General features: G+C 38.0%; 1 protein-coding gene across 1 annotated transcript in view; it reads right to left on the reverse strand.

Annotated features, from left to right (window-relative positions):
• Nucleotides 1-26837, reverse strand: part of ANKDD1A (ankyrin repeat and death domain containing 1A) — an 86885-nt gene that overhangs the window by 47151 nt on the left and 12897 nt on the right. Inside the window, exons 2-6 of the mRNA XM_053717586.1 lie at nucleotides 22149-22252; nucleotides 20316-20414; nucleotides 17570-17668; nucleotides 16092-16196; nucleotides 8990-9088 (exon numbers count right to left, since the gene is read on the reverse strand). Coding sequence (XP_053573561.1) covers nucleotides 8990-9088; nucleotides 16092-16196; nucleotides 17570-17668; nucleotides 20316-20414; nucleotides 22149-22252 — 506 coding nt within the window. The remainder of the gene's footprint in view (nucleotides 1-8989; nucleotides 9089-16091; nucleotides 16197-17569; nucleotides 17669-20315; nucleotides 20415-22148; nucleotides 22253-26837) is intronic.

The raw sequence follows: 26837 nt of genomic DNA on the forward strand, positions 1-26837 counted from the left end.
ACAAACATAACAAACGTATACCAAGAGGCCTGAGAATCAGAAAATTCCCCTCATTTAGGGTAATGGATGGCGACTTTATTTCTAAATGGAATGAGATATTAGATACATGCTCCTTTGCTCTGATAGAACTGCTTATTGAGTATAAACAGAAACAAAGAAATGAGCTGTTAGAAGAGATGAAAAATATACAGGAGCATCTTAATTCATTCCAGAAAAATGTGAAGTTTAAAACTTATGACAAACAATTTGAGAAGAATATGTTAACATTCAGACAAGAACTATGGGAGTTTAAATCACCCAAAATGATGAGGGATAAATATGACTATGACCATCAAACAGTTTATAGATGGGATAACAGTGATAATTATAGGAAAGACCAAAGAAGGGGGAATAAATGGTTTAAAAACCGCATGAAGAAATCTAAACATGTGACATTCTCAGACACTGAATATGAGGTTGAATCCTCAGAGGGAGAGTACAATAGTGAAGATAATGAATCTATAGTGTTAAAATCATCCCTTGAGGGGTCTACAACTGCGGTCTCAAAAAACGCCAAGCTAGAGACTTTAACCACAGGGAGAAAAAAAACACACAGAGGGAAAAGGGGAAAAAGAGCCAGGAACCACAAGCAGGGAAGAGGAACAAAATACACAGAAGTACAAGAAGACACAACAGAGAACATACACTACCAGATCAATGAATCAACAAAGAAAGAAATATGCATGAAAGATAACAATTTGATAAATTTATCTGATGTGAATTTAACTAATGCAGAGGTTAATGTTTTATCCAAGGGTTTGAATTGTGTTCCCTCTCAGCACTTTAACTTGTTCAATGCAGTCTTAGACGTTAACAGGTTTGTGAGAAAGCTAGTGCTGCAAAAACATTTTGCTGGTGCTGAGAGGGAACAAGATAATGCCCCATTAACCCATAGAGAAAATTGGGAGGAAAGGGAAGCTTATTTAACTTTTTCAGAACAATGTACTATAACTGATATGGAAGGATTACTGAATGAAAATATGGAGGGGAGAGATAACTTTGTAACAGAGAAAGATATTGATTTGAGTATTTTTTTTTTAAAAAAAAAGAGTAATTTCTACCCGGTATATACAAGAACACAATCAATGGAAACCTTCCAGAAAGTAATAGAGGAGAAACTTAGGGAATTAGATGAGAAGGGCAGAAAACAGAAATACAACTTGTCCCTTAAAGAAAAAGAAGCTTTGAGTAAAATATCAAATGATAATAGAATTGTAGTGAGAGCTTCGGATAAGGGTGGGAACGTAGTGGTACTAAACAGGGAATCCTATATCACTGAAACCCTAAGACAGTTAGGGGACAGGGAGGTATATATGAAACTGAAGGAAAATCCGACTACAGATTACAAGAAGGTCTTAACAAATATTGTAGAAACTGCGAGATATAAATAATGTAATTAATCAGTCAGTACAAGAAATGTTAGTACCTGAACAACCCGTTACACCGGTGTTCCACTACTTCCCAAAGATCCATAAAGACAGATATAATCCTCCAGGGCACCCAATTATTGCAGGCATCAATTCCTTAAATGAACCTCTTTCAGATTTGATTGACAGTTTTCTGCAACCTCTAGTTAAATCACTCCCTAGCTTTATTCAAGACACCACCTCACTTTTATTTAAGTTAAATCAGATTAAATGGAAATCGTCTTATCGATTTTTAGTGGTAGATGTGGCATCACTCTATACCTCTATTTCACATGTGAAAGGATTGCAGGCTATAGAGTATTTTTTGGAACATCAAAGTAATTATGATAATGTGACCAAACATTTCTTACTTACATCTATTGAATATCTCCTCACACACAACTTCTTCATGTCCGAGGGGGGTTTCTATCTCCAGGGACGTGGAACTGCTATGGGGGCAAAGTTTGCCCCCTGCTACGCCAATCTCTTTATGGGATGGTGGGAGCGGTTCCACGTCCTTGGAGATGGAAACCCCCTTCGTAAGAATATTATCTTCTACGCCAGATTTATAGATGATCTGATTTTCATCATTGATAGTGAAGAACAAGCAGTGAACACATTCTGTAATTATCTAAATGACACAACAAAATCAAAATACCATTTGCTTTCTAGATATAAAGATCACTGGTAAGAGTAATGGAACTATAGAGACTGACTTGTACAGAAAACCCACTTCAGGTAACACCATTTTAGAGTATAAATCTTGCCATCCAAGACACACCTTACAGGGAATACCAAAAGGCCAGTTTATAAGAGCCAAACGTAACTGCACAACGGAGGAGAGTTACAGAATACAAGCCGATAGTCTTACTGTTAGACTTAAGGAAAGGGGGTATGACCCCAAGATACTAGAGAGAGCACGTGAAGAGGTAGACAGTCTGCCTAGGGAGGATCTTTTGAGATATCGGGATAAAGGGAATAATAAGGGTTTAATGAGTAAACAGCAGAAGCCCAAATTTATAACCACATAGTCTAGAATATGGAAAAATATGTCAGATTATAAAAGAATGTTTACCGATTTTATATACGGATCCAGGTCTAAAACAAGTCATACAAGATGGCTGTGAATTTATATCTAAGAAAGGAAAATCAATAGGTAATGCTGTGTCCCATTCAGATTGTTCTATCAGACCCAATAGCTGTTGGCTAAAAAAGAGAAAAGGTTTTTTTAAATGCAGGAGAAACATATGTAAGACTTGTAACTATGTTTCTGAGGGAGATAATTGTGTATCTACCCACACACAAAAAAACCTACAAAATAAATGTTTGCATGAATTGTAACACAACTCATGTAACATACTTATTGACCTGTAGGGGGTGCTCTAAGCAGTATGTAGGAAGAACAAAGAGACAGGTTTTTGGCTCACATCAGATCTATTGAGGATACAGAATCTGATACCCCCATTGCCAGACACTTTAGGGAACTACATAATGCAGATCCCAATTTACTCAGTATACAGGCTATAGATCATGTACCATTATGGAAGAGAGGTAGGGATAGAGAGGCAAAACTAAATACCAGATAAATATTTTGGATCTTTACTCTCAATACAACTATCCCCCATGGCCTTAACTTCAGAAGAGACATAGATCTATGTGTTTAGTGCCCCATTAATAACTACAAGTGTCATATCTATTATCTTCATTATTGATATATAGAATAAGTATACTACAAGTTAGATTTAAACAATAAAGAATAAAGGACACTAGTAGTGTTAAATGTGATTTACAGAAGTTAAGAAATTAATTGATATAGGCTTATATGGAGACTTCACGAATATATGTATATACCTTTAATTGGAATCCCTATTTAAGGTGTGATTGCTGGGTCACCTGTGAGCAGTGAACAAGTGCGGCAGGCACAAAACATGTCTGCTGCATCTTGACCCAGCTGTCTCCATTGCCTGTCTGCTACAGGAGCTGTTATCTATGTGTTTTTATTGTGGATTGCTTCAATAAAAGTTTAAGTTTTAAAGATACACTGGAGCCACGACATCCTTCTTTGAATTTTGTACATTTACAGCGCAGAAAACACTGTGTGGTGGCAAGTGCAACTGTAACTAAAGACGTGTGACGTCATCCCACGTTCCATAGTGCCGCGAAAACCGGAAGTGGGTAAGGCAGAGCGCATCGCTCAAATCCGTGTAACAGAGTATATATATATATATATATATATATATATATATATATATATATATATCCCTCACGAGAAGAACATTGGAATGTAAAAAATATACAGTAAATGCACAATTAAAGTGATTATATATATATATATATATATATATATATATATATATATATATATATATATATATATACACATATACATACATACATACATCCATCTCCAATGTGTTTTTTTTGGTAAAAAATAAATAAAAAATAAATAAAAAAATATCAATCTCAATATTAAAGCCCTTTTTTTTTCTAACACCTAAGATCTCATATCTTTGAGCCTTTACAACTTTTGTTGCAATATATTTTTAATAATGTTTTATTAGATTGTGTTATTATGAGTGCAAATATACTTTGTAATGCATTTTTGATGTGTTTTGTGCAACTTTTATGTTTTGCAAAACAGTTTACCTTGGCTCTGAAGTCATGATAATCATTCTAGCGTATATCGTGATTGCGCCCAAAAGCCCAACCAGCGCAAACCCCTGCGATAAACCCCTTATCTATTGGGTGCAATAATTTGCGCTCCACTCATAGTCTGGCCATTATCAACAAATGATTGTTCATATAATGAAAGGAATACTTCATATACTAATTATAACCTAACCTGCATTGACTTCAATTAAGGAACTGCCACCATGAGATCTTATTGCCGATTACTGTTTGCTGATGACAAAGGAGGAGACTTACAAATTGGTATTTGTGGCAGCACATACATCAGTGCCCCCTACAGAGTTGTTGTTTTTTTTGCTGTGGGTGTTGCTAATAAAAATATATATATATATTAAAAATGAAAAAAAAATATATAAAAAAACATCTTCGGAAAAAATAAAAAACGTGTGAATTTTGTGTGCTAACCAGGGTTAAAAAAAGCATATACATGTTTAGTATCTGTGCTCACTAGAGGCAAGGGCCATACGCATATCTAACCTTTTTTTCTTTCTAACTAATCTGCCAAAAATCTAAAAAAAGAATCAAGAAATGTTGTAGAAAAAACTGAAGAGCACCGATTTTTTTTTAGTCAATGTCTTGTCAAAAATTACCATTAATGAAAGCCTCTTGTGGAATTTTAGATTCCAGAGCATTTGTACCGTTAGGAAATATATACTTTTAAGGGGATACATTGGATTCTATTATAAAATTGACTTAATTCCCTTAGTATCCTTTGTTGAAAAAGCAGCAATGCACTCACATATGTTCAGCCACCAATCAGCAGCTAGCTCCCAGTAGGGCATGGCTGCTCCTGATCCTACCTAGGTATGCTTTTGAACAAAGTATACTAGGAGTACAAAGGAAAATAGAAAATAAACAGGAAAGTTGTTTAAAATTGCATGCTCCATCTGAATCATAACAGTTTAATTTTAACTTTACTGTCCCTTGATAACTAAAGGATAACATTCTTTTTAGTTTGGGTGTAGTAGAGTATAGTTTCCTGCAGGCTTAATATGTTAACCATTTACATGCTAACCATGCAATTAAAATAGCATGCACACGTTTGGTATCTTTGTGCTCAGGAGATATGGAGGATTTTTAATTAACTCTTTTTTATCTTTCTTCTATGTTCTCAATAATATCTCAAAAAATATACTGGGAATGAAAAAAAAAAATTTGTGAAAAATTAAATATCTATTTTTAAAACAGATTCATGGAAAAGTATTTCTATGAATAAAAAAAACCCCAATCTGAATTTTTATTTAGCTTAAAGCAGTGTTTCTCAACTCCAGTCCTCAAGCACTCTGGAGACGCCAGATTTTCATGATATCTTAACTAGAGCTCAGGTGAAATAATCAGCTGTTGAGTGAAAGCAGATAACCATAGCTACTGATCAGCTGATTATTTCAGCTGTGCTCTAGTTCAGATATCAAGAAAATCTGGCCTGTTAGGGGTATTTGAGGACCAAAAGTTAAGAAACACTGATTTATGCAATATAAAAATTCAGAATAGTTTTTTTTTCCAAGCAAATGAAGACAAATTTATAATAGGAGTAAAATAGAAAGTTGCTTAAAATTGCATGCTCTATCTGAATCATGAAAGTTTAATTTTGACTAGACTATTCCTTTAAGACAATGTATTAAGCAAGGGCAAAGGTTAGATACTCAAGTATTTTAGTGATCTATTTCTCCCACTGTAAGAACAGAAGGTTTGTAGTTGGGTACATTCCACTGCAGTCAGATTGATGTTAAGCATCTTGGACATCTGAGCATTTATTTTAAAGTTAGGGAAGAAACCAAACCTATTAAATCCCTCTAATAAGTGTGGAAGAGAAGATTATGGGGAAGACAAAGATATCAAAACATTGTCTGCATACAGTGTCAGTTTGTAGTTATTAGGTCCTACAATAATTCTCTTAATCTGCCTAATATAAGAAGCCATTACCTCCATGGTGAGAGCAAATAAAATGGGGTCTAACGGACATCCCTGATAATGAGTACCGTTTGTAATGTTGAAAGTCAGACAAAAGACTGTTTACTTTGACTTTCGCAGTGGGTGAAGTGTAATGATTAGCACTGGTATTTCACGAGGCAATAGAGTGCGCTTCCATAGGCTCCAATGGGAGCCTCGTTCTCATGATGTGAGATTAAGGTAGGAAAAATCTGATTGGCTGATTGAATCAGCCAATCGGACTCAAGTTCAATCGGATTGGCTGATCCAATGAGCCAATCAGATTGAGCTTGCATTCTATTGGCTGATCGGAACAGCCAATAGAATGCAAGCTCAATCTGATTGGCTCATTGGATCAGCCAATCCGATTGAACTTGAATCGGATTGGCTGATTCAATCAGCCAATCAGATTTTTCCTACCTTAATTCCGATTGGCTGATAGAATCCTATCAGCCAATCGGAATTCGAGGGACGCCATCTTGGATGACATAATTTAAAGGAACCTTCATTCAGCGAGTAGGCGTCGTGGAAGAAGGATGGATCCGCGTCGGCTGGAAGAAGATGGCTCCGCTCCGGATGGATGAAGATAGAAGATGCCGCTTGGATGAAGATGTCTACCGGTCCGGATGTCCTCTTCTGCCCGGATAGGATGAAGACTTCTGCCGCTCCGTATGCCCTCTTTTAGTCCATCGGTGCCCGGCTGGGTGAACACGGCTCAAGGTAGGGAGATCTTCAGGGGGGTAGTGTTAGGTTTATATAAGGGGGGGTTGGGTTAGAGTAGGGGTATGTAGGTGGTGGTATTGTGTTTTTTTTTACAGGCAAAAGATCTGATTTCTTGGGGCATGCCCCGCAAAAAGCCCTTTTAAGGGCTGGTAAGGTAATAGAGCTGTTAACTTTTTTAATTTAGATTAGGGTAGGGAATTTTTTTTATTTTGGGGGGCTTTGTTATTTTATTAGGGGGCTTAGAGTATGTGTAATTAGCTTAAAATTCTTATAATCTTTTTTTATTTTTTGTAATTTAGTGTTTGTTTTTTGTAATTTAGTTTAGTTTATTTAATTGTAGGTATTTGTAGTTAATTGATTTAATTTATTTATTGATAGTGTAGTGTTAGGTTTAATTGTAACTTAGGTTAGGATTTATTTTACAGGTAATTTTGTAATTATTTTAACTAGGTAGCTATTAAATAGTAAATAACTATTTAATAGCTATTGTATCTAGTTAAAATAAATACAAAGTTGCCTGTAAAATAAATATAAATCCTAAAATAGCTATAATGTAATTATTCGTTATATTGTAGCTATATTAGGGTTTATTTTACAGGTAAGTATTTAGTTTTAAATAGGAAGACTTTAGTTAATAATATTTAATTTATTTAGTTAGATTAAAATTATATTTAACTTAGGGGGGTGTTAGCTTTAGGGGTTAATACATTTATTAGAGTAGCGGCGAGGTCCGGTCGGCAGATTAGGGGTTAATAAGTGTAGGTAAGGTAGCGGCGACGTTGGGGGGGGCAGATTAGGGGTTAATAAATATTATGTAGGTGTCGGCGATGTTAGGGGCAGCAGATTAGGGGTACATAGGGATAATGTAGGTTGCGGCGGTGTCCGGAACGAAAGATTAGAGGTTAATAATAAAATGCAGGTGTCAGCGATAGCGGGGGCGGCAGATTAGGGGTTAATAAGTGTAAGGTTAGGGGTGTTTAGACTCGGGGTTCATGTTAGGGTGTTAGGTGCAGACTTAGAAAGTGTTTCCCCATAGGAAACAATGGGGCTGCGTTAGGAGCTGAACACTGCTTTTTTGCAGGTGTTAGGTTTTTTTTCAGCCCAAACTGCCCCATTGTTTCCTATGGGGGAATCGTGCACGAGCACGTTTTTCCAGCTAGCCGCTACCGTAAGCAACGCTGGTATTGAGAGTTGAAGTGGCGGTAAATATGCCTGTACGCTCCCTTTTTGGAGCCTAACGCAGCCCTTCAGAGAACTCTAAATACCAGCGTTGTTTAGAAGCAGCGCTAGAAAAAAAACACGCGCCCCTTTGGCTGCAAAACTCTAAATCTAGGTGACAGTTTCCCATAGACCACTATTTAAAGGCACTTTTCAGTGCCAGTATTTTTCTAACACCCCACACCCACCAATTTTAAATCCTACAAACTGTTTTGTGCAGTTATTTTTTATTTAAAAAAATGATACTTTTTTGTTTTTAAATAAAAAAATTACAATATACTTTAATTTGGGGCCAATTGGGGCACTTGTATTGGCTGATTATTTATCATGTGCCCGTAAATGGGCGATTTAGCACTCCACTTGTAATCTAGCTCTTGATATTTTGCAATTGAGCATGTGCTTGAAGATGGAGGACTCTGATGCTCTCATCACTTGCAGAATAGTTTTTTTTTTTATTCATAGAAATACTTATCCAGTAATCAGTTTTAAAAATAGGTATGCTTTAATTTTTTCACAGAATAATTCTTACATGTTCATTCTTAAAATATTTTTTCGACATTATATTGAGAACATAGTAGTAACAATTGGTTGTAATACATTGAAGTTACATCAACTTTAATTGTAATTAACTCTCCAATCTGGACCGTGAGTAAAAATAAGTATACATACCCTGCATTATTTTGTATCTCCATTAGAAATAATCAACAGTAATATGGCAATGTAGCGTTTAATCATGATATTAGTTCTACTTTAGAAAAATGTTATAATGCACCTTTTATTTTGTTTTCCATGAATACAATTACTGTTTCCAAGCAATAAAGTTATTTGTATAATTTAAAGGGGAATAAACGTTGCTAGACATCTACATTTAAGAACTTAGAGGGTCTGCTGGCATCCTTATGTGTATCATCATGTTGTGTTATCAACATTATGTACCACAAATATACATAACAGCAGGGCAATGGGTCCTGTAGTGCTAGGTTTACCTTATCCTTCAGACTGTGCTGGCACCCAGAACCAATAAGGAATTCCACTACCTCCATCTGCCCATGTTCTGCAGCAAGGTGAAAAGCCGTCCTACCCAACTAAAAGAAAACAAATTAATTGCAGTACTAACATGTCACCCTCTCTCTGTGTAAAAAGTATACATGTTGCACACAAAGTCTCCATATATAAATATACTATATAGTTATTGTTGACATGGTAACTCGTAGTAATGTGTAGTTTATTGCAACAGTGTCCTTGACTGAGGAAGTGCTAATATACTGCTGGATGGCACATCTTGAAAATCAGGTTCTGTTAATGTAAAAATGATATGATCAAGAAGTTGTTGAGTAAATATTGCTTGTGCTTCCCCACCCACCACTAATTAAACACATTTACAGAGTACACATAGATGACCTTTGCAATCTGGTATTTGCTAAAATGCTGGCTCTTTTCTAATATGAAATGCAAAGCATATATTATAGGTTTTTACGTTTGCTGGCACAAATATTCTATATTTGTCAGGTAATATAGATATACAATGCCTTTTATAGTTATTCACAAATACTTGCATTGGTGTAACATTTCTTAAATAGCATGTGCTAATCTTAGTATCTGACTGTCAAACGTTTTTGTCCACAATTAATAATCCTTAGTTAGATGAACATTGATACCTATAAGCAAATGTTATGATATACATGATACATCATACAAATCACTAAAGCAATCTGGCGTATAAGCTACATGGCAATGTGAACAGGTGTGCAATACACCAAATGCAAATTATTTACACAACAAACTACCGCAGTCATTAAACAAAAAGGTTGTAAAAGATTCTCAGAGATCCCATTTGTTCAGAAATAACAGACCTGCATGGCTTTGCCATTGGGTTTTGGAAATTAAAAGGCTTCTAAGTGGACCTGCGCACCACACTTCTAAAATTCCCAGCAGTGAAGGGGTTAATCAGTTAGCTTGTAGGAGTTAAAATTTGCTCTAGTTTAGGGATTACCCTGCCACCTACTGTTCCCTACATGATTCCTTCCAAGCACTTCTCTTCCCTTCTGAACCCCCCCACTGGTCACCACCATCATAGGTATTTTAGCAAGAACCGTTATGTAAACAACATACTGCATATCCCTATAACCACAGCTTCTTAACAACTTCTAAAAAAAGTAATTTACTCTACAGTGCAGAATAAAACAAAATTTGTGCTTACCTGATAAATTTCTTTCTTTTGCGATGTACCGAGTCCACGGTTTCATCTTTACTTGTGAGATATTGTCCTTCCTAACAGGAAGTAGCAAAGAGAGCACCACAGCAGAGCTGTCTATATAGCTCCCCCCTTAACTCCACCCCCCAGTCATTCGACCGAAGGCCAAGGAAGAAAAGGAGAAACTATAAGGTGCAGAGGTGACAGTATTTTTTATTGAAAACTTCAATCTGTCTTGATAGACAGGGCGGGCCGTGGACTCGGTAAATCGCAAAAGAGAGAAATTTATCAGGTAAGCATAAATTTTGTTTTCTTTTGCAAGATGAACCAAGTCCACGGTTTCATCCTTACTTGTGGGATACCAATACCAAAGCTTTAGGACACGGATGAAGGGAGGGACAAGACAGGAACCTAAACGGAAGGCACCACTGCTTGCAAAACCTTTCTCCCAAAAATAGCCTACGAAGAAGCAAAAGTATCAAATTTGGAAAATTTGGAAAAGGTATGAAGCGAATACCAAGTCACAGCCTTACGAATCTGTACAACAGAAGCATCATTTTTAAAAGCCCATGTGGAAGCCACCGCTCTAGTGGAGTGAGCTGTAATTCTTTCAGGAGGCTGCTGTCCAGCAGTCTCATAAGCCAAACGGATGATGCTTTTCAGCCAAAAGGAAAGAGAGGTAGCCGTAGCCTTTTGACCTCTGCGCTTTCCAGCATAGACAACAAACAAAGAAGATGATTGGCGAAAATCTTTGGTTGTCTGCAAATAAAACTTCAAAGCACGTACCACGTCCAAGTTGTGCAACAGACGTTCCTTCTTAGAAGAAGGATTAGGACACAGAGAAGGAACAACAATTTCCTGATTGATATTCCTGTTAGAAACAACCTTAGGGAGGAACCCAGGTTTGGAACGCAAAACCACCTTATCAGCATAGAAAACAAGATAAGGCGAGTCGCATTGTAATGCAGATAGTTCAGAAACCCTTTGAGCTGAAGAAATAGCAACTAGAAACAGAACTTTCCAAGATAGAAGCTTAATATCTATGGAATGCATGGGTTCAAACGGAACCCCCTGAAGAACATTAAGAACTAAATTTAGACTCCATGGCGGAGCAACAGATTTAAACACAGGCTTGATTCTAACTAAAGCCTGAAAAAAAGCCAGAACGTCTGGGACATCAGCCAGACGCTTGTGCAATAGGATAGACAAAGCAGATAACTGTCCCTTTAAGGAACTAGCTGACAATCCTTTCTCCAATCCTTCTTGAAGAAAGGACAAAATCCTAGGAATCCTGATCTTACTTCATGAGTAGCCTTTGGATTTGCACCAAAAAAAGATATTTACACTATATCTTATGATAGATTTTCCTGGTGAAAGGCTTTCAAGCCTGAATCAAGGTATCTATGACCGACTCAGAGAACCCCCGCTTTGATAAAATCAAGCGTTCAATCTCCAAGCAGTCAGTTGCAGAGAAATTAGATTTGGATGCTTGAACGGACCTTGAATTAGAAGGTCCCGTCACAGTGGCAGAGTCCATGGTGGTAGAGATGACATGTCCACCAGGTCTGCATACCAAGTCCTGCGTGGCCACGCAGGTGCTATCAAAATCACTGAAGCTCTCTCCTGTTTGATTCTTGCAATCAAACGGGGAAGGAGAGGAAATAGTGGAAACACATAAGCCAGGTTGAACGACCAGGGTACTGCTAGAGCATCCATCAGTACTGCCTGAGGATCCCTGGACCTGGATCCGTAACAAGGAAGTTTGGCGTTCTGACGAGACGCCATCAGATACAATTCTGGTGTGCCCCATAGCTGAACCAGTTGAGCAAACACCTCCGGATGGAGCTCCCACTGCCCCGGATGAAAAGTCTGACGACTTAGAAAATCTGCCTCCCAGTTCTCTACCCCTGGGATATAGATCGCTGATAGATGGCAAGAGCGAGTCTCTGCCCATCGGATTATCCTGGAAACTTCTATCATCGCCAAGGAACTCCATGTTCCCCCCTGATGATTGATATAAGCTACAGTCGTGATGTTGTCCGACTGAAACCTGATGAATCCGGCCGAAGCCAGCTGAGGCCACGCCTGAAGAGCATTGAATATCGCTCTTAATTCCAGAATATTTATCAGTAGGAGGGCCTCCTCCTGAGTCCACAAACCTTGTGCTTTCAGGGAATTCCAGACTGCACCCCAGCCCAGTAGGCTGGCGTCCGTCGTCACTATAACCCACGCTGGCCTGCGGAAACACATTCCCCTGGACAGGTGATCCTGTGACAACCACCAAAGAAGAGAGTCTCTGGTCTCTTGATCCAGATTTATCTGAGGAGATAAATCTGCATAATCCCCATTCCACTGTTTGAGCATGCATAGTTGCAGTGGTCTGAGATGCAAGCGAGCGAACGGAACCATGTCCATTGCCGCTACCATAAGTCTGATTACCTCCATACACTGAGCCACTGACGGCCGAGGAATGGAATGAAGAGCTCAGCAGGTGGTTAAAACCTTTGATTTCCTGACCTCCGTCAGAAAAATTTTCATGTCCACTGAATCTATCAGAGTTCCCAGGAATGGAACTCTTGTGAGAGGAATAAGAGAACTCTTTTTCACGTTCACCTTCCACCCATGAGATCTTAGAAAGGCCAACACTAAGTCCGTGTGAGACTTGGCTAGTTGGAAAGTCGACGCTTGAATTAGGATGTCGTCTATAGGAATGTGTAGATACGCATCCTTTAAATCCACGGTAGTCATATATTGACCCTCCTGGATCATTGGTAAAATAGTCTGAATGGTCTCCATCTTGAAGGATGGAACTCTTAGGAATTGGTTTAGGATCTTGAGATCTAGAATTGGTCTGAAGGTTCCCTCTTTTTTGGGAACCACAAACAGATTGGAATAGAAACCTTGTCCCTGTTCTGCTTTCGGAACTGGGCAGATCACTCCCATGGTAAAAAGGTCTTCTACACAGCGTAAGAACGCCTCTCTTTTTGTCTGGTTTACAGACAATTGAGAAAGATGGAATCTCCCCCTTGGAGGAGAATCTTTGAAATCTAAAAAATACGCCTGGGTTACAATTTCTACGGCCCAGGAGTCCTGAACGTCTCTTGCCCAGGCCTGAGCAAAGAGAGAGAGTCTGCCCCCCTACTAGATCCGGTCGCGGATCGGGGGCTACCCCTTCATGCTGTCTTAGTGGCAGCAGCAGGCTTTTTGGCCTGTTTACCCTTGTTCCAATCCTGGTTAGGTCTCCAGGTTGGCTTGGATTGAGCAAAGTTCCCCTCTTGCTTTGCAGCAGGGGAAGAGGAAGCGGGACCACCCTTGAAGTTTCGAAAGGAACGAAAATTATTTTGTTTGGTCCTTGTCTTATTTGACTTATCTTGGAGAAGGGCATGACCCTTCCCCCCAGTGATGTCTGAAATTATCTCTTTCAGTGCAGGCCCGAATAGGGTCTTACCTTTGAAAGGGATGGTCAAAAGCTTAGATTTTGATGACACATCAGCCGACCAGGACTTAAGCCATAACGCTCTACGCGCGAAAATGGCAAAACCTGAATTCTTTGGCGCTAACTTAGCGAGATGAAAAGCGGCGTCCGTAATAAAAGAATTATCTAGCTTAAGAGCCTTAATTCTGTCCAGAATATCATCTAGTGGGGTCTCCACCTGAAGAGCCTCTTCTAGAGCATCAAACCAAAAGGCAGCTGCAGTGGTTTACGGGAACAATGCACGCTATGGGTTGAAGAAGAAAACCTTGATGAACAAAAATTTTCTTTAGGAGACCCTCTAATTTTTTATCCATAGGATCAATGAAAGCACAACTGTCTTCAATAGGTATAGTTGTACGCTTAGCCAGAGTAGAAATAGCTCCCTCCACCTTAGGGACCGTCTGCCATGAGTCCCTCATGGTGTCAGATATGGGAAACATTTTCTTAAAAACAGGAGGGGGAGCGAACAGAATACCTGGTCTATCCCACTCCTTAGTAACAATGTCCGAAATCCTCTTAGGGACCGGAAAAACATCAGTGTAAACAGGAACCTCTAGATATTTGTCCATTTTACACAATTTTTCTGGAACTACAATAGGGTCACAATCATCCAGAGTCGCTAAAACCTCCCTGAGCAATAAACGGAGGTGTTCTAGATTAAATTTAAATGCCGTCATATCTGAATCTGTCTGAGGGAGCAACCTTCCTGAATCAGAAATCTTTCCCTCAGATAGCAAATCCCTCATCCCTACCTCAGAACATTGTGAGGGAATATCGGATACGGCAACTAAAGCATCAGAAGGCTCAGCATTTGTTCTTAACCCAGAGCTACTGCGCTTCCCTTGCAACCCTGGCAGTTTAGATAAAACCTCTGTGAGGGTAGTATTCATAACTGAAGCCATATCTTGCAAGGTGAAAGAATTAGACGCACTAGAAGTACTTGGCGTCTCTTTTGCGGGCGTTACCGGTTGTGACACTTGGGGAGAACTAGATGGCAAAACCGGATTTCCTTCTGTCTGAGAATCATCCAATGCCAAACTGTTATAAGTCAAAATATGCTGTTTGCAATTTATAGACATATCAGTACAAGTGGGACACATTCTGAGAGGGGGTTCCACAATGGCTTCTAAACAAATTGAGCAATGAGTTTCCTCAATGTCAGACATGTTGAACAGGCTAGTAATGAAACAGGCAAGCTTGGAAAACACTTTATTTAATGAAAAAAACACAATTTGCAAAACCGGTACTGTGCCTTTAAGAGAAAAAAAGACATACACAAACTGCAAAAATGCTTAAAATTGCCTCAAATTTTCCGAAATTTTTACAGTACACCCACTAAGTTATAGTAAGATTGCACCACAAATATCTAAGCAATAAACCCCCAAATGAAAAAAACGGATTGACAAATGTCTAAAACCGGTAAAAAGCTTTGATTGGGCCCCAGAAGAGTACCAGGACCTCTGGAGACGTTGCTTGCTGATTGCCTGCATCAACTAAGTGCGCAACAGAGGCGCGAAAATAGGCCCCACCCCTCTCACTCAATGTTGCTGGGGCCTACACAAAAACCTTTTTTTTTTTTTTAAAGCCATGTGGGTTATAAAAACCATTAAATAAGCCAAGTGTACCCTCAAACATGTGTCCCATAAGAATAAAGACCGTACTCCCAGAAAACACAAACGTTTGCCCAATATATTATACACAAACTGAGTGCCCATAAGATTAGCCCTGTATGTAAGCTAGTAATGCCCCTTCTATAACTAGGATTACTGCTTACCCTTCCCCTAATGGGGAAACTGTCAGCCTTTCTGAGTTAACACAGTCTCTACAGAAAAAATGACTGAACATACCTCATTGCTGTATAGCAAGAAACCGTTCCTCACACTGAAGTTTTCCTGTACTCCTCAGCTTCTGTGGGAACAGCAGTGGACCTTAGTTACAAATGCTAAGATCATCATCCTCCAGGCAGAAATCTTCATCTATGTCCTGCCTGAGAGTAAATAGTACAACACCGGTACCATTTAAAAATAACAAACTCTTGATTGAAGATAAGATAAAAACTAACAGTTTAACACCTCTTCTCTTTACCCTTCCTGCTTAAAGCCAGCAAAGAGAATGACTGGAGGGTGGAGTTAAGGGGGGAGCTATATAGACAGCTCTGCTGTGGTGCTCTCTTTGCTACTTCCTGTTAGGAAGGACAATATCCCACAAGTAAGGATGAAACCGTGGACTCGGTACATCTTGCAAAAGAAATTATGGTTAACAGAACAGTAAGATTTATAAGGAAGAATTGTAGAGCATAACCACAGATGGCTGACTCACTAGGAGATGAATATTTTGTTGTCAATAGTATAATTTAAGCTGGTGTTGACGTATTAGACACCAAGCAGACCAATTACTGAGCCTTAGAAGATATACTGACCTTGTTCACCTTGTCTAGCTTAATATCTTCTAGGTCCTCCATGATGAACTCCATCACCTTGATATGACCCCTCTGGGCTGCACACTGAAGTAGGTTCAACCCATTCTGTTAAAGATATTGATAAAACTACATGCTCACACTTTTTACATGCAAAAAAAAATAGAGATGCTGCTCTTTAATATGACTGAAATTATTTTGACTACATTATTTTTTTGAAGTATAGAAAACAAAATATAAAAAACAGTCTGAATCACATTGTCCATCTATTGTATTTACTAATAAATTGGAGCTGTGGCGCCAAAACATTAAAAGTTGACAGTTGACAGTAGATATTAACATCTATATTGTTGACACCTGAGTTGAGGATCTCATTAAGGGAGGTCCCTAACTGTCTGTATGTGAAGGTGACACCCACATATTACAATACTGTTCTTAATAAAAAAAATAAGCTGATCATTTTTCAGAATCAGGACCTTCAAGTCTAGGTAGAAGATAGTGAATTAAGAGAGGAATATATGGAGATGAAGTGCAGATGGTTTGTAAGGTAAAACAAATGAGTATTTTGTACAATAAAAACAGACATGGTGGCAATATCCACTTATACAACTTGTTCAGGGAAAATATAATTATAAATATGGAAAGGTACCTGAACAATTTTACTAAATGGACCAATCCTCAAATGTGCACATGAAAAAAGAGGATGATGGTCATTTGTGCAAAAGATTGAATCAAAATATTGGAAACAACAAAGCGTACCAACCGTAACAGAATGGTTACATTTACTCTTACACAGTTACAGGGATATGGCAAAGTGTTTGACTGGGAAGGGCTTTAATGTATATGTCTAAATACGTGTGTGTGTGCGCTCTGGTAAGTCTTGTCAGTACTGTGAGCTCCCTCAAAGAATTTTAGAAAATAAAATGTTAGCGTGAGAGCTGTTTATCTAGATATACAGGGTTCTAGGTGTGGAGAAGAGACAGACATTACTATAGAATAAAAGCCCCCCAAAAAGAGTTGTCCTTGTTTTTCAAGTCAAATTACGATTTGTAATAGTGACATTTAGTTAACAATATATTAAAATCATTTGTGAAAATTCAAATAAAATAAATATTAAAAAAAAATGTAGTCTGATTATTTCAAACCACCTCATTCTCTACAAGAGAAATGTGTTGCATTTTATCCAGGATACTTTAAACCAATTAAAACCTTTTCAATTCTCTTGCGTTCTTAGCCACAGGTACAAGAATCTTTACAGGTAATGTACCAGATTTTTGGGTGCACTACTCCGTTTCAGTACAGAATCTATCATCTTGTATTTCCCCATCGTTAAACAACAAGGATTCTTATTTCTGCAGACAGATGTTTGATTTTTATTCATAAGCACTGCAAAATTATACACTATGACTTGGTTACTATCTACTATTATACAATATGTTTTACCAGGGGACTAATTACATATTTGTCAGAGCTAATTTTACCTTATTTTCACAGTTTATTTTGGCTCCAGCATTCACAAGTATCTGTAAAATTCTAAGGTGTCCAAACCACGCTCCCAGCAGAAGTGCATTCATCCCAAACTAGAAATAGAAAAATATCAATAATAGAATATAAGAGAGCAGAGGGTTAATCTTCTCATATCAAATAGAGAAAGGAAAAATCACTAAACATAAAAAAATGACTAACAGGTCTATCTTAAAGGAGTGTGCCATGGTCAGATTTAAAGGGACAAACCAACATTTTTATTTTTTTATTCAGATCCCTAACATTTTAAACAACTTTCAAATTGATTCTATTATCAAATTTGCTTCATCCACTTAGTATCCCTTGCAGAAGGTGCAACAGTGCACTACTGGGAGCTAGCTGAACAAATCTAGTCAGCCAATGCATATATACAAATGAGTGTAGCCAGCTAGCTCCCAGTAGTAACGAATATGTACATATTCTTTTTTAAACAAACAATGCCAAGAGAACAAAGTAAATTTGAAATAGAAGTGAATTTAAAAGTGTCTTAAAATGACTTGCTCCATCTGAATCCTGCAATTACTGAAGCACATCTGCAGTCATTGATTTAGTTTTTCAGTCTCACAAAGAGATTTGCTTCTTTATGTCAATGCAAGATAAGCAGAATATACATTTGTATGGGGATTTTTTAGACAAGATGACGCTAAATGTAATATTTGAAAATATATAATATACAGTTATGTAACTTCCACAACAAACAGATATATAATCACTCATTTGGGTCTTCTAGGTCCATCTGCTAAGCATAACCTCTTGTGACGGTATTAAAGGGACATGATTCAGAGCGAGCATGCAGTTTTACACAACTTACCGGTTTATTTCTATTATCAAATTTGCTTCATTCTCTTGGTATCCCTTGTACAATTAGCAGCCAAGCACTACTAGGAGTTAGCTGAGCACATCGGTGAGCCAATGACAAGAGACATATGTGCATCAACCATTCACAAGCAAACTCCCAGCAGTATATTGTTGCTTCTAAGCCTACCTAGGTTAGCTTTTCAACAAAGGATACCAAGAGAGCAAAGTAAATTACAGCTCACACAGCCGAAACGCGTCAGCCTAAGTGACAACTATGCTCTGGGAAGGAAGCTTTTATGTTTCTGTTAAGGATTGCCATTGTTTTTAAGGATTTACTGCAATAAAGAATTGTTTTTTATTCAAGCAAAGACCCAAGGACTTCTCTCTTTTGTTCTATTCTCTATGCTCACGTAGCCAGTGTATTTGAGAAACCCAGGATGACGTCCATGGTGGCTGCTAGATTGCTCAACCACTGGGAAAGAAGGCGTGTTTGCACACGCGGCTAACAAACACTCTAAGTTCGAGGACGCCAGGTGACTTGAAGAGGGGAAACAACGGACGGGAATCCCGAACATAAAAAAGGAAAAGGTTTTTATCCCCCAGGACCGAGCACAGACATCACTACGAACTGTGAGTGTATCTAACCGCATTGCGATCTTACCCATAAAGTTTGGGAGCGAGTTGCAGAGTGTTTGTACTCCACCTAATGTTAATATCTGGATTGAGCAATGAATATTGCATCGCTGAACATATGACTTGCACAGGGATAAACTGTCTTTGTTTATTCTTCATTTAATGATTCAGAGAAAGCCTGCAATTTTAAGACACATTTAAATTCACTTCTATTTTCAAATGAGCTTTGTTCCCTAGATATCCTTTGTTGAAAAAGAATACGCACATATCCTACACTAGTGGGAGCTAGCTGCTGATTGGTGCTTGCACATATTTGTCTCTTGTGATTGGATAACTAGATGTGTTCAGTTTGCTGCAAGTAGTGCAATGATTTTCCTTCAGCAAAGGATAACAAGAGAATGAAGCAAATTTGAAAATGGAAGTAAATTGGAAAGTTGTTTAAAATTGTATGTTCTATCCAAATCATGAAATAAATTTGGGGGTTTCCTGTCCCTTTAAGTTTGATTTTACGATCCCTTTAAGATCAATCATTTAAATTATGTCCTTAACAAAGTAAACATGATTCATAGTGAGATGAACCTGGGAGACAACATAATTATTGCAAATAATAATCCAAATAATCCACTACTCAAAGGTAAGCTGTAAAATAATATACAAAGGGACTGGATATTTGTGTTCACCAAAAATTAATATAGAATATTAAATGTTAAAGGGACAGTAAAATCAAGATTAAACTTTCATGGTTTAGCATGCAATTAAAAAAATTTTTTTTTTTTAAATAATCTAATATCTAGTTTGCTTTGTTCTTTTGGTATCCTTTGTTGAGCGTAAACCTAGGTATGCATCTGCCTTTAGCAATTTATGGCAGCAGCATTTGCAAAAATGTATAACATTGCCACAAACACAGCTGCCATAGAATGCACTCTCCTGAGCCTATGTGGTTTACACTTCAGAAAAAAGGATACCATGAAAATGAAGCAAATTTAAAACACTTGTTAAATAATGTCTTAACAAGCTAAAGAAGGTCAATGCCAGAGACATTACTGACAGCCAGGAGCTGTTTTTCACAGTTTTTAGATTATATTGTATATTATAAACATATTTTATTGGGTATATCTTAAGATACTTTAAAATGCCTAGCCAAATACGTTTTCTGAGGATACATCCACCTTTCACATCAGCAATTGAGTGCCCTACAAATAAATTATGACTACATGTCTGTGCATGGAGGCAGCTTAGGGTTTATCTGGGATAAAAAGGTCAGATACATACATTATCTTCCTCATCCACACACACATCATGTTCCAAAAGCAGCTTGACGGCCTGCTCGTGCCCAGCTCCAGCTGCCCAGTGAAGAGCTGTCCTGTCTGCCTGAAACAGAAGTGAGACGACAAAAAGACAACATGATCCAGTGTCTGATCTACCTTGGGGAAAGAAAGCCGAGTAGTTTTTTTTTAGATAGGCTTATTTTTGGGGTTGGGGTTACTTTTATTGTAGAATGGGGTTGTATTTTTTTTTTTTTTAAGAAAAAGATCTAAGTCACTTTATGGCTATTGCTATAGTATCTTTTAGAGTTAGTATAGGGTATTTTATTTTGGGATGGGTTTTTTTTTATGCGGACTTTAGTTTTAGGATAAGCATAACTGGTATTTTTTTATTTTTAAAGTGCTTTGTTTTTTATATTTTGTGTAATTTTATTGTTTGTTATTTTGTGTAACTTAGGGGGTGTTAGGTTAGGGGTTAATAGGTTAGGGGGGTTTGCATTGGGCAGTTGTGGCAGTTAGGAGGGTGTTTGCGGTGTGGGTTATGGCGATATAGGGGTTAATAGGTTAGGAAGTTTATTGCAGTGGGCTATTGGCAGTATAGGGGTTAATAGGTTAGGATGTTTATTGCGGTGGGCTATTGGCGGTATAGGGGTTAATAGGTTAGGACGTTTATTGCGGTTGGTTATTTGCGGCATAAGGGGTTAATAGGTTAGGAAGTTTATTGCGGTGGGCTATTGGCGGTATAGGGGTTAATAGGTTAGGACGTTTATTACGGTTGGTTATTTGCGGAATAAGGGGTTAATAGGTTAGGAAGTTTATTGCGGTGGGGTATAGGTGGTATAGCGTTTAAGTAGTGTAGCGTTAGTTTGAGGAGGTGGGTTAAGGCGATTTAGGGGTACATAGGTATATTTAATAGGCTCGGTGCAATATATTTTTTTTTATGCGGACTTTAGTTTTAGGATAAGCATAACTGGAATTTTTTTTATTTTTAAAGTGCTTTGTTTTTTATATTTCGTGTAATTTTATTGTTTGTTATTTTGTGTAACTTAGGGGGTGTTAGGTTAGGGGTCTTGGTGGGTTGTTGTGGTTTAGGGGTTAATAGGTTAGGGGGTATTTGCATTGGGCGGTTGTGGCAGTTTTGGGGTCAATAAGTTAGGGGGTGTTTGCGGTGTGAGTTATGGCGATAAAGGGGTTAATAGGTTAGGAAGTTTATTGCAGTGGGCTATTGGCGATATAGGGGTTAATAGGTTAGGACGTTTATTGCAGTGAGCTATTGGCGGTATAGGGGTTAAAAGGTTAGGAAGTTTATTGCGGTGTGCTATTGGCGGGATAGGGGTTAATAGGTTAGGACGTTTATTGTGGATGGTTATTGGCGGTATAGGGGGTTAATAGGTTAGTTATATTAAGTTTATTGCGGTGGGGTATAGGTGGTATAGCGGTTAAGTAATGTAGCGTTAGTTTGAGGAGGTGGGTTATGGCGATTTAGGGGTACATAGGTATATTTAATAGGCTCGGTGCAATATATTTAAAAGGGATCATTTACATCACCAAAATCGGTGCCGATGCTGCTTGGAATATTTCGCCAGCATTGCCACCCATTGCGATGTATAGTAAAATTCCCCTCAGTGATGCTGCATTTAAACAGTAATAATGGCACTTTTAAATATTTCCCTGGCATTCTCGACATTGCGTTGGATCCCTTTTGAATATACTGCCACCTCGCAGCACTTTCTAGCATCGGGCCTTAGTGAGAACAGGAGGTATAACACAACTTACGTATGCAAGAACCTTTTAACAACCACTCATTGACATTACGACCTATAAGGGATACTGTACCTACACTGTTCTTGGCCCTGACATCCACACCTCTGTTGATCAGGTACAGCATCTTCTCTAAGTTGTTTGTTTTTGCTGCATTGTGAAATTCTATTTCCGATGGAAGTACTGAAATAAAGAAAAGAAAGAAAAAAAAAGGTAAATAAGAGAACAGAATGATTATTAAGGGATGAGTATTAGATGGTGTCACTCTTAAGAGAGTTTATTTATTGCATACCATAGCTTTATATCTCTTTTATGGAAAATAACTAAAATCATAACCCAAAGCAGTAGTTTTCTGTTAGATTTTAGGACACTCAGAGTACTTTTAAAATGTCTGCAACTGTGATTTATTTGCTTTATTGACAAAACAGAATGACATAACATAAAATAATGTGAGCTTACATGTGCTGATATCTCACAAGCCTGGGTGCAAAGCTCAATAGGAGAAATGACACAAAAATATTACACACCACACAGAGTAGTCAGCATTCACTGTGTAAGGACTGGGTTATACAACAATACGGCAGAACTGCTGGTACAACAGAACTTGGAGCTTGCTCAATGGGTTTGGATTCAGCTACCCCCCCAACTGTCCCGATTTTTGCGGGACAGTCTGATTTTAGGGGTCTGTCCCGCTGTCCCAGTTTGCTTGCCATGCATTTAAAAAAAAAAAAAATTATATTGGGCCCATATTTAGGGCTAGATTTATCAAAGCCATACTCCTCTAATATCGTCCAAAATAACGCATACAAACAGATCCTCATATTTATCAAAGCACTCTGCGCCTATAATTGCGCAAATCTGAAAGAAACTTCTTCGCACTCCACTTGCATTCGCCTAGGCGCACAGGCTCGCTCCCGAGTGCACCAATATACATTAGTAATAGGCGTAATTTAACAGCCCGACCTACAAATACGCCCAGTTGCTTATTCATCATTGCTTTGCGCCGATAATTTCGGCTGTAATTGCATGTTGTATATTTCGCCATACAGACTGAGTCGAACACCATTATAATACATGTTTTTTACATCTTGTAATGCAATACTTTACTCTTTTAACAAATTTTTCAAAAGTTCAGCGCAAAGACGATACTGTTATTCCCAGTAATTTGCGCTTCCACAGGTGCATATGGTACTAAAAGTTTTATATGTATATATCGATATATTGATATATTTATTTTTGTGTCAACATATGGCACAAACAGCACAGAAACATTGTGTAATATAAATATTAGCTTAAATAGTTACCTAAAAAAGTTTTTTTAATAATCAAAACATGGTGGCGCAAATATTTATAGGGATGTACTATGATAAATAGGGAGTAAATAAGGAGTAAATGCTTTTTCCGACAGGCGCAATTTATCTTTATTACGCCCCAACTCGCCTGCGCAAAGGTACGTCTATTTTTTTTTTATAAATTTAGGAGCACATGTGCGCCTCTCCGGAGGCAAAATGGGGCGCAGTTACAGGCGAAGAACATACAGAGTTCGCCTAGCCTTTGATAAATCTAGCCCTTAGAAGCAACTGGTTTTTCTCTCCCAGGGTTAGATACCTGTTAGATTCCCTGTGGAAAAGGAATGGCGTGTGGGTTAAGCAGGAGTAAGAAGACTGTATACCCTCTGACCTCAAGTAATGGTGATCTCTAACCTTTGGTAGTGATGATGTCTAACCCCTGGTGATAATACTAGCATGCCTTCAGTTTTATACGATGAGCAGTGCTAACACCAGGGTAACGAAAAGTGGCAGCCTCGGACTGCCAGCTAATGTGCTTGCCAACCCCAGGACCACATACAATGAATTACAGATACCCATATATGATGTAGTGTTTGTGTATCTGTATGTATAAGTGTATGCTATGTAGTGTGCGTGTATCTGCATGTATAAGTGTATGCTGTGTAGTGTGTGTGTGTGTATCTGCATGCATAATTGTATGCTGTGTAGTGTGTGTGTGTGTGTGTATCTGTATGTATAAGTGTATGCTATGTAGTGTGCGTGTATCTGCATGTATAAGTGTATGCTGTGTAGTGTGTGTGTGTATCTGCATGCATAATTGTATGCTGTGTAGTGTGTGTGTGTGTGTATCTGCATGTATAATTGTATGCTGTGTAGTGTGTGTGTGTGTGTGTATCTGCATGTATAAGTGTATGCTGTGTAGTGTGTTTGTGTGTATCTGCATGTATAAGTGTATGCTGTGTTGTGTGTGTGTGTATCTGCATGTATAAGTGTATGCTATGTAGTGTGTGTGTGTATCTGCATGTATAAGTGTATGCTGTGTAGTGTGTGCGTGTGTATCTGCATGTATAAGTGTAAGATATGTAGTGTGTGCGTGTGTGTATCTGCATGTATAAGTGTATACTATGTAGTGTTTGTGTGTGTGTGCGTGTGTATCTGCATGTATAAGTGTAAGCTATGTAATGAGTGTGTGTGTGTGTGTGTGTATGTGTATCTGCATGTATAAGTGTATGCTATGTAGTGCCTGTGTATCTGCATGTATAAGTGTATGCTATGTAGTGCCTGTGTATCTGCATGTATAAGTGTATGCTATGTAGTGTGTGTGTATCTGCATGTATAAGTGTATGCTATGTAGTGTGTGTGTGTGTATCTGCATGTATAAGTGTATGCTATGTAGTGCCTGTGTATCTGCATGTGAAGTGTATGCTATGTAGTGTGTGTGTATCTGCATGTATAAGTGTATGCTATGTAGTGCCTGTGTATCTGCATGTATAAGTGTATGCTATGTAGTGTGTGTGTATCTGCATGTATAAGTGTATGCTATGTAGTGTGTGTGTGTGTGTGTGTGTGTGTGTATCTGCATGTATAAGTGTATGCTATGTAGTGTGTGTGTGTGTATCTGCATGTATAAGTGTATGCTATGTAGTGCCTGTGTATCTGCATGTATAAGTGTATGCTATGTAGTGTGTGTGTGTATCTGCATGTATAAGTGTATGCTATGTAGTGCCTGTGTATCTGCATGTATAAGTGTATGCTATGCAGTGTTTGTGTGTCTGCATGTATAAGTGTATGCTATGTAGTGTGTGTGTGTGTATCTGCATGTATAAGTGTATGCTATGTAGTGCCTGTGTATCTGCATGTATAAGTGTAAGCTATGTAATGAGTGTGTGTGTGTGTATGTGTATCTGCATGTATAAGTGTATGCTATGTAGTGTGTGTGTGTGTATCTGCATGTATAAGTGTATGCTATGTAGTGTGTGTTTCTGTGTATTTGAGTGTGTGTACATGTATATGTATAGCTTGTGTTACTGTGCATTTTTGCTGACTTTAAAGGCCAGAATCTAGAATATTAAATGGAGAATGCAGAGAGCAGTTTTAAAAGAATCTATTATTAAATGTCCAATTAAGATAAAAATATTTAGCACTGTCTTTGCAAAGGCTAATTAAATACAAAGCTCACATAGCTATACCAGTGGTTTGAGCTTGTGTTTGATTTGCTGCCTAAGAGTATTAAAATATGGCTTTATTAATAATTTTATTTATATTGCTTTGGTCTTATGATTTTTTTTTTAAGCCCCGCCACATATCACACTTTTGCAGCGGGGTGCAAGATACACTTGTCAGAACTGCTTATTACTGTAGTTTATTTTTCCTTTAATATATAGGGCCTTCCTTTGTTCACTATTACTTTAAATTTCAGATGATAGAGTAATAATTGTAATTAATAAGATAAAGGGGTATATATATAATGTATTACTGGAATTGCATTGCCATGTGTGATTTCAGATCTACAGATATTGTATGTGAATACTGTATATAACGGATGTATACTAGACGTCTTAAACATCAGATATGATGCCCTCAGTAAGGGTTACTAAAACAAAACAATTACCTTAGTCAGAGCAATTACTCAACCATTGCTATGACCCACATTCTATCCTCTTTGGCTCCATGCTTTGCAGATTCTGGTTTTCCTTTTCCAGAAAGAAAAATCAGAGCTGACAAGCTGACTCTGTACGCACAGGACCCAAGTTATCTGATCTGAAACCTGCACTAAACATAGCCAGGGCACATTTCAACCTGTTTTCCACACCACAAACTGATCCATTCATTCAAGTATTACAGCATACATTAACCACTTTATTAACGGATAGAAAAGTCAAGGAGCCAATGAGCTAAGAAATCATTTTACTAAATAATTAAACTGTTTCCAGATCTTCAGAAATTGAGAGCACTTCATGGAAAGTAGTTTACCTCCAAAATTCTCTCTCTCAGGGCTGGAAATGCACACTGCAGACTTCTCAATGCTAACCCCGCTACATATCCCCAGTAGCAGAACATTTTTTTACTTTTTGTGATGAGATTTTAAGTAAAAATGTTTCTGCAGGCCATTTTGAAATCAAATGCAATGTTAGGCAGTTACATTAAAGCACCATCTCAATTGCAACATGTTAATCAACTGGAGACTAAAGCAATTTTTTATAACGTATTACAGCAGCTGAAAATTATATTTTTTTTAATAATATTACTTCCATTCTGGATCTGATTATACGATTCGGAAACTTTACCATCACTTTAATGCCGTTATATTCCACACAGTAATTGTCTGCAGAATCTAGTGACCTTTTTATAACTGACCTAAGATAAGAAAACACCTTCATGATTAGGGTGACCATATTGCCGCTTTAAAAAGGGACACATGAAAAATACATATGTTAGGGTTGTTTTCAGGGCAGTTTAAAGAAACGTTTTGTATAAGA

The sequence above is a fragment of the Bombina bombina genome, chromosome 6 (genome assembly GCF_027579735.1).
Source record: "Bombina bombina isolate aBomBom1 chromosome 6, aBomBom1.pri, whole genome shotgun sequence".
NCBI classification, from domain to species: Eukaryota; Metazoa; Chordata; class Amphibia; order Anura; family Bombinatoridae; genus Bombina; species Bombina bombina.